The sequence below is a fragment of the Ostrinia furnacalis genome, unplaced genomic scaffold, assembly GCF_004193835.3.
Source record: "Ostrinia furnacalis isolate ACB-3 unplaced genomic scaffold, ASM419383v2 OfSCF2106, whole genome shotgun sequence".
In the NCBI taxonomy this organism is placed as follows: domain Eukaryota; kingdom Metazoa; phylum Arthropoda; class Insecta; order Lepidoptera; family Crambidae; genus Ostrinia; species Ostrinia furnacalis.
In genome coordinates this window covers 906,835-916,349 of record NW_021132345.1, presented here as the reverse complement: position 1 = coordinate 916,349, position 9,515 = coordinate 906,835, and the positions used below count along the sequence as shown (strand labels likewise).

General features: G+C 37.7%; 1 protein-coding gene across 1 annotated transcript; it reads left to right on the top strand.

Moving 5' to 3' along the window:
* Positions 1-1,057: 1,057 nt before the first annotated feature.
* On the top strand, positions 1,058-6,387 carry neur (E3 ubiquitin-protein ligase neur). Its single transcript, XM_028307196.1, has 3 exons — positions 1,058-1,282; positions 1,940-3,058; positions 3,393-6,387. The coding sequence occupies exons 1-3, from the start codon at positions 1,058-1,060 to the stop codon at positions 3,843-3,845; spliced, it is 1,797 nt and encodes a 598-aa protein (XP_028162997.1). The 3' UTR covers positions 3,846-6,387.
* The last annotated feature ends 3,128 nt before the right edge of the window (positions 6,388-9,515 follow it).

Genomic DNA, 9,515 nt, shown 5'->3' with positions numbered 1-9,515 from the left:
AATAGTACATTTCTAAAAATAAATGTCACCTACCCCCCTAGACAAAATGCACTTTTTGAACGAATCGAAAATCGAATCCGTCAAAACTCCATACAAAAATGGGGCTTTTCGACCACTTTTCGACTGGTTTGCGATTATAATTTGCACTTTGTCTAGACCCACTAGCATTTTACAATTTAATTTTCTTTTTTAGTAAATTAACTGGCCACAAAAACAAATGTCAATTTCTCTACACCTGCTTTAGTATTGTCATTTATAGAAAAGGTCATACTTTCTTTGTAATTTCCTTTTGCTAACATATTAGCAAACATTGCATTACATTTGACATTTCGTTTACTTCTAGTACATAAACGTAAGACTTAATTTAATTGGGTTTCACAGCTGTATGTTACGTTTAATATGCAACTTACTAATAGGAATTTAAACCTTAACTTGTAGGGAATAAGAGCGAGAATTTGCTATCAAGCGCACGCGCAAGCTGCGTTAGTTCAAAGCATCTGCCACGCAGGTGGCCATCTTGGGGGTTGTTCGAAGGGGAGACCACAATGAATGACTGTTCTTGAATTTTACTGTAGTAAATGCGCTTTTAGGGAGGATTGAAAGATGTCAAATATTTGGTGTCCCTGCAGTTAAATAAATAACTTGATCAATAAATTAAATACTAAATTAATACATACTTTAAATCCTAAAGCACACCTTTTTTAAAAACACACTTCATTCTGGTCTTAAAAACTCAAATAGTTTTAAATCAACTGTAAATAATTATTTTTGGTTGCTTTTTAATTGATTAAAATAGAGAGACCCATGTTTCTATTTTAGTTGAAATGGAACGCGATAGTTTAAAATCTTATATTGATTAAAAAGTTAGTCAATTGATTTTGCAAAATAGTGACGAGATCGGCTTGTATTGCCCTACAAAATCTATTATTATAGTTTTGACAGTTTTATTTATTTGGACAACCAACAAGAGAAACACATGCTTGTTGAAAATGAATTTGAAGTTTTTAAAAGTACGTCAATTGATTGGTAGTATCAAATTTAATAGGTACCCTATTCAATGGTACTCCCGCACCATAGACCAATATTCACGCTCTTCTCTATTGTTACAGCGCCTCGCACGTCGTGCACGGGCGGGACTCCCAACAACCTCCCACCGCTGGGCTTCCATAGTGTCCACGGGGAAAACGTCAGGATTTCCAGGGATGGCTCCATCGCGAGGCGAGTAGAGTCGTTCTGTAAAGGAGTCGCGTTCAGTGCCAGACCTGTGAGGGTCAATGAAAAGGTTTGTATCTATCTTCATCTATTACTTATTTACAATGTTATACTAAAGCCCGGTCTGTGAGCACGTAGAATTTTGTCCAATGACCCCAAGCTACCCATCCTTATCGCTCGCGCGTTATTATATTGCTGTCGCGACTGTGCGACGGGCGCCCGCAGTGAGTGTTCTATGTGCTCGCAGACCAGACTACATTGTATAGTAAGAGGAAATATTTGTATTTTTGTATGTTTGTAACGAATAAACTCTACCACTACTGGACAGTATTCAAAATTTCTTTCACCATTACAATGCTACATCATCTTTGGGTAACATAGGCTATAGCAGACCGAAATTCACGTTATAAAAAGAGCATAAATAATTCATTCATTCATTCATTTAAAAATACGTACTGTCTAATTGAGAACCTCCTCCTTTTTTGAAGTCGATTAAAACACTTAATAGTAGCCCTACAACAATTAGCTATCAATCATTAGAGTGACAGGTTTCTTTTTCCCTGACTGCGAGAGGATTTGTGATTCTTATCTGAGAATAAGATTTCTTAAAAACATTTTCCGTACCAACCCAAAGATTTTTAGATTTAAACCGGAGGTGTTCATCACGGCTATTTAAGTTCGAACTCGTTTGATCATTTGCCTAATATTCCATCTCCTCTCTTTCCAGGTCTGCATCCGTTTCGTCGAGATTTCGAACAGCTGGAGCGGCGTCATCCGTTTCGGCTTCACCAGCCACGACCCGGCGACCCTCACGCATTTGTTACCCAAATACGCGTGCCCTGACCTCACAAATAAACCTGGGAACTGGGCCAAAGCCTTGGGCGAGAGGTTCTGCGAAAAGGACAACATCCTTCACTATTACGTGAACTCCGCTGGCGATGTCCACTTCGGCATCAACGGAGAAGACAAAGGCCTATTTTTCTCGGGGGTTGACACCAGAAGCCCTTTGTGGGCGCTCGTAGATGTGTATGGAAACTGCACAGCAGTACAGTTCGCGGATCCAAGAGCCCCGAACCAAGTTAGAAGACCAAACCAGAGTCCGCTAGAAGAAGATAGACTTGTAGGCAGCATGAGATCCTTGTCAGTCGAAGAGGCGCTTCCTCCTCCTAGATACGCGAATCCACTAGTGCCACTTAGCTTGCACAGAACGAAAGGTCGAAACGTCCAGATGGTAAACGACAGAGGGGTCGCAGCGAGAACAGAGGCGGAATTCTGTCAAGGATACGTCTTCACAGCGCGACCGATGCGCCCAGGGCAGACTATCGTCGTCCAGATTCTAGCAACGGAGTCTGCCTACGCTGGCAGTTTAGCTATTGGGTTAACCTCGTGCGATCCGGCCACGTTAAGGCCCTGCGATTTGCCTGACGATGCTGAATTGTTACTCGACCGTCCAGAATACTGGGTGGTACGACGGGACGCGGCCAACGGTTTGCGCAGAGGCGATGAGTTAGCCGTGACCTTGACCGTGGATGGCGAAGTCCGAGTCAGCCGGAATGGGTCTACGCCTATAANCCCTATCACAGTTATGCACGTAGACCATACTTTGAGATTGTGGGCTTTTGTAGACATATACGGGGCTACGCAGAAAGTTAGGATGCTGAGTTCGCAAGCGATGCAGGCACAGACGCCTCCGCAACAGTTGAGGGTGATAGCGGGGTCTGCGGCTCCCATAGCGACGGGGGGAGGGGGCACCGTGCTGGTGGTTAGCCTGCCCCCGCAGAATGGGGCGCAGAATGTGGCCAACCATCAGCAAGGGCTGACGCTCGCCAGTGCGCATTATATTGAGGTGAGTTTCTGGTGATTTTTAATCACTTTTTCGAAAGTTAGGTCTATGATTTTTCCATACTAAATTAAAATCAAAATATCTCGTAAATGGTTGACTTTTGCTTAGTCATTATGTATATGTCATAACTAAATTGGTTGCAAGTGACCTGTACCTACCTTTACAAGGATGTTTTTAGTTCACTCATTACAAGTCACCCTGTATACTGTATCTTTTGTATTTTACCAAGCCATCGTAAATAATACTAACTAAACTAGCAAATTACTTTCCCCGAGTAAAGAATCATAACTATATCTAGTTTACCTTAAAGACTAACCAGTTTTCTCCATCTTTCCAGCCCATCCAAGCATCGTCACAGCTGTGCTTAGCTGGTCTCCAACCCATCTCCACTCAGCCGTCAACCTGCGCGCCTTGCCCGCAGCCGTCGTATCAGCAGCCCAGGCCCAGGACCGACGCACAGTGCTCCAGCCAAAACAGCTCCAATGAGCAAGCACAACTCCCCAACGGCCACGGGGAACCCCTAAGACTGGCAGAGAGAATAACCAACGGCCCCTCCACTAGCAGACAAATGCACCAGCCCATTTACTCAGTTATAGGAGAGGGCGCAAACCTCACCGGCACAGAATGCACAATCTGCTACGAAAATCCCATAGATAGTGTGTTATACATGTGCGGTCATATGTGCATGTGCTACCGATGCGCTGTCCAACAATGGCGGGGGAAAGGAGGCGGCCAATGTCCTCTGTGCCGAGCCCCGATAAAAGATGTCATTCGCACGTATAAATCTTGATGTGTGACGCCAAAAACTGACACTTTATTTCTCTATGTCATGACCGTATTACAAAGAATTGACATGAAATATTATGACAAAAATAACATATTGGAAATTCGTAATATATTTAATAATTTAATATATAATTAGGTTCGATGATTGTGATGATTGTTTGGGATTTAGCGGCATGTTCTTGACTTACGGCCCGGGGCCGTGGACTTTGCTCTCGCGATGGCGGCTAAAAAGTTTTTATTGTGTTAGACGTCGTCGCGAGAGCAATTTGTTAAGTGTTATTGATAAAAATCGACGCCAAAAACGGATTATTTACGTATCTTATTAAATTACACTAACTTATAATAGTTAGCGGGATAACTAAATCATTATTGACATTTAAACTGTATTTATTTTTCGTGTCTAATAGTTCTATAAATCTATGTATCGGACGTATAAAGAAACCATGACTGTAGAAGTCATGGGAATTCATCGAAAATCGGTTCGTGGTGGCGAAATTTGGAACTATGTATGTTTTGCAGCGTAGACGGTGGCGCCACTTTTGATATATCTCTTAGACGGTGTAAATTATAATGAGAGTTATGTATGAATCGAGGCTATGTTACTACGTATGTATATATCTGGTAGTTATGCTAGGTATAGTTTATGAGATAGGACTCCTCGTTATTAAAATTTAGCAAGGCAATATTTGGAAGTTTTTGGTTATTTTTCCATTTTAGATAATGGCAACACTGAACGCTTTTGACGTTTCGTTTTATGCCAACGTTGACTCGAATTTAAGGACAAATGACCTGAAACGACTAAATATTCGCTCTAGGGCCAGGCAGATAGACTTTTAATTCTGTCTAGGTTTTAATCTAGGTTTTAGGCTGCAAACGATATCTGTACGTCCATGAACGATCGGTGATAGTTTTAATGCATTTAATAATTTAAAATCATATCATATTTACTTTTTTAATGTTACCATAAGGGATTTTGGAGCTATGAAGTGATAGAATCTGGCATCGTTTATAAAAAAAATATTCTTAAAAATAACTAAAAACTAATACAAGATGACTACTTTTATGGCACAAAATTACTATAGATTTTTTTCATTAAATCTATCACTTCATAAGCTTTTATATTGGAAGGGAGTTCCTAAAATGATTTCTATCGATACTCCGCCTATTTCGATTGGATATTTAACGAAATGTCCTCGTAGATCTTAAGCTACTTTGCTGTGTTAAATTATCAGTATCGATCGCGCTGGAAGATCGTCTGAAATCATTTCGCGATATGACAATATCCTATTCAATAGCTTTAATATCAAGGCTTTATTGGATTATTTGTTCTTATTAGTAGACAGGATTAAACAATAATGTAAAGGCGCAATCGCCGTTAAAAAACGTTATTTTTTAATCCACATTATAACCTTTTTGATCATTCCTGCCTTGCTCAACTTTCTTTCTTATGGCAACACTGAAGCATATCATTAATGGCGGCCAAATATAAAAACTCTTTTATAATTCCTGACTTTTCTTGCTAATGATTTAATTTGTTAGTTTCATTCTTTTACTAATTTTCACACAACGATGACCGTGTGTGAAAAATTAACAGATTTTTCTTGATATTTGTTTTGATTACCAACATTTGTTTTTTATACCAAACCTTTGCAGCCAGTTTGCGTAATATTAGTTTATTTGCTAATTTATACGATTACAAGTTAAAATAAGAATGATTTTTACATTTCTTTGTATTATTAGGCACACTCCATTGTCAAAATGTATTCTACTCTGTTAAAGGTGGTGATACGGTTCATTTTCGCTTGCTCGTGGGAATTATTTTAATTGTTAACTGGTCAGTGTCCCATTCAAAGCTGAAATGCACTTTATCACCGCCTGAAAGAGCAGGTATTTCTTTGTGGAAACTTATGGAGTGATTCGCCCTACGATGTATTACTAATACAAGAACTGTAAAAATGCGTCTGCAAGACCGATATCTAAATAATATAGATAAATAATTTAGAATATCTTTACATTTATTTAGTAACATATTTATTTTTATTGTTAAGACGGCAAACCCAAAGGGCGACAGAGATAGCTGCTGAATCTCGTATGAAAGAATGTGATGGATGATTAGGTAGGGAACAGATGAACAGCTATCTCTGTCGCTCTAATAAGCAGTAACCACACTTTTTATACCAAAACAGTGCAAACAGTTTAAAAAGCAATACCACAACAATGTTCCAAGCCAAATCTTAAATAAGTTAGACCTGTAAATATTGTGTAAGAACGAAATTTTGGCGTATAATCAAAAATACATCAGAATTGCCAGTAATAAAAATGTTTCCCTATGTCTCGAATATACGCCAAATTTTCGGAGACCAAGTTGTATGTGATAATTTCTTTTTTATTATAATAATGACTCATTTTTCCGAGCTTGGTCCGTGTACAGCGTTGTCATCTAGTCGTTAGTAATTTATTTCCTTTTTTTTTGAAAAAAAAAAACCTTTGTAAACGATGTTGGATTTTTAGATTAAGTTTTCGAATAAAAATGGTTATCGATCGAACTTTTTTGTTTGTTTTTAACAGAATACGAGTATAACCTAAACGACACACAATTAGAATACACATTTTACACACAAAACTCCCTTTTTACTTAGGTACACACAGTAATTTAAATCTTTGTAAACAGTACAAAGAGAATAATAAATCGTATGATACTATTTAGTCCAGTAGAATTAGCTTTTAAATCGGAAATAATTCCTACAAAAGATTTTATTGTTTTAATGGCTTCATTGGTTGCCCATTAAGACTCTCCTAAGTTTTCGACTTCGACGGAGTTGTGCTTAAGTGGTGGGGGCCCCCGAAAGAGGCATTTTTTCGGTTTTCCGGTTATACCGCGTAAAGGACTTACCCTATCAAAAAGTGGTCTTCATGACGGTTGAAGGGCACTTAATCCTGCATTGAATAAGTAAAATCAAGTGGCAGTGGGCGGGGCATAGCTCGTAGAGACGATGGCCGTTGGGGCAGGAAAGTTCTCGAGTGGCGACCACGGGCTGGAAAACGTAGCGTGGGCAGGCCTCCTACTAGGTGGACCGACGATCTGGTAAAGGTCGCGGGAAGAGCCTGGATGCGGGCAGTAACTTACTTATTTAACCTAAAATATTACAATATATGTATTTTTGAAAAAGTTAACTCGCCAATTCATAAATTATTTTACGACAAAAACCTGTTAAAAGCTTGAAAGCAATTTTAGAAACCATAATTTTCCTTCTCCAATGGACTAAATATCCTACATTCTACACGAAATAAGGACGAAAATTTACTTAAATGTACCAGGGATACATGAAAAACAGAAGGTAACAATTTAAAGGAAATTAAAGTGACGCATTATTTATAAGCACCGTATCGATAGGTCTTTGCAAAGAATAGAGACAGGTGTCAAAGATAGAGGGAGAAAGGTAGGTAGCTCATAAATACTAGGAGGAGGCATTGAAGGCGCGGATTCCCGCGTAGCATCAAATCGTTCACACATAGAAGTATCTCTGTGTCAATACGCCTTTGCATAAATGTGTTGGTGCTAAAAGAGACAGATTCCCGAGTTGAAGGGAGAAAAGTATAGGCTACGAAATTATAAACCTTAAATGGTGGCTGAACGCAACATAAAAGCGATGCACCCTATTCACTACTCGGCGTTCGCGGGAGCAGTGAAAAGATTCAGTAAAGCGAACACAATACTCAAAACCCTCTGTATTTATCATAGAGCATGATTTCCATGCTCTGTGGTATTTATGATACGAGATGCTACGTCTAGTGGATAGATGGTAATAGAGACGGTTTGAAAGAGAAGAGGAAGCAAAGTTACTGTTCACAAAAATTATATTTACTCAAAATTTATCAAAATAAAATAAATCTATGTGATTTGAATTTTGTCTAAGATAATTTCTATCTCCAACACAAACAGGTTATCTTGTGCTAAAGTCGTTCCTTGGAACATACTCGATCATTTATAATCTATAAATAAATAAATAAATCATTTATTTGCTCAGAAACATGATACCAAAATGGTATTTTCATACCTAACTATTAAAAGAGTGAAAGGATATCACAGACTTGAGGAAGGTCCATTCATAGGAGCAAAAGGGATGGTTGCATCAAATCCATATAAGTACGAAACGAACGAAGCACACCCCAAAATGCAGCCAAGCTTCGGCCAGACACCTATTGATATACTCGTACAACTTCTATGGATTCCTGAACTCCTGGTACTTCACTCTGACCATAATAATATGCAGCTTCATTATAATCCCCAGAAAATGTTCCTCCGAATAGAATTTTAATAATCATTTAATTACGTCTAACAAATACAATTATGTAATAACTTTATTATTTTTGAAATTCATAAATTAAATGTTCAAATTATTATTTTTTTACTATGCATTCATTGCCACGAATATTTAATTTTGCTGCCTGAAATATAATTAGTTCATTAGAAAAAATAAAATTAATTACTATTTGAAACTGCTAAAATGCATTATAAGCAATTGATTTTATACAAAATTGCCATTGTACCTGGTCTCTTCCCCTATATGAGCAATAGCATGCACTATTATTTCGTACAATACGTAAAATGTAAATAAATGGTCAAAGAATAACTTCAATATTAGAAATTAACAAGATATTTTTAATTTCACGATGTATTCTTATCGGCTCGTAATTATTACCGAATGATTTAAGAAAAAATATTTTTTTTTTCTAAATTATAGTTGGACATTTTAAAAAACTCTAGGTAGGTATGTAACATCTTGAAACGTCTCCTTAGCCTTAGACATTTCTTATGATGCTGGATCAGAACCAGGAGCACATATTCTACTAGGAAGTTTCATCTATGACGTCACACAACACAACACCCGCTGCCAGTTCGTGGAAATTCACACACCAATGAAGGCTTGCGCCAACATGCATCGAGCCAGGCTCTACTTGTATACTCGTATTGTGCTCGTATATTCATATTCAGACCGTCATATACTACCTACCTCTATTAATATTATGCGTGCCTGGTATCGCGAAATTTTGTAAGACACTCTCTCTGGACGTCTCAAGATTGACTCTAGAATCTTGATCTTAACCAATTTGCGTCCTGGGGAATACACATTGCAACCGAGTGCAAGACAATTTTAGTTTTTTTTCAGCCATCTAATAATTTCAAAGGAAACAAAACTAAATTGTCATTAATAATAATATTTATAAAATATTTTGATCTTTTTTTTTGACAAGTGAAGTCAATTTTATTCAGAACAACAAACTAAATTTGTACAGGTAATAAATAAAAAAAAAAATTTTTTTTGAACAAAAATATTTTCTTTTTCATTTATTAAATTTTAAGGTATTCAGTGCATTTTAAGCACCTGCATATGATGCACTTGATTTAGTAAAGGTACCAGGCGTCCAGAAAGCACAAAGAGATGTCTGAATCCTAAACTCGGGAAATGCACACACAGACAAGGATCTAGATCTAGGTCATGTGAGATGAAACGATAGTTGAACATAGTGCTCTCACTTTTCACTCCTACGAGCTTTGCTGCAAGCACACAGGTAGATATATTTTTAATGCATAACAAACAGTTAACTCTTGAGTCTTTGATTTTATTTCTATGTTAAAATCATTTCCATTTTCATATGTTTTTTTGTATCA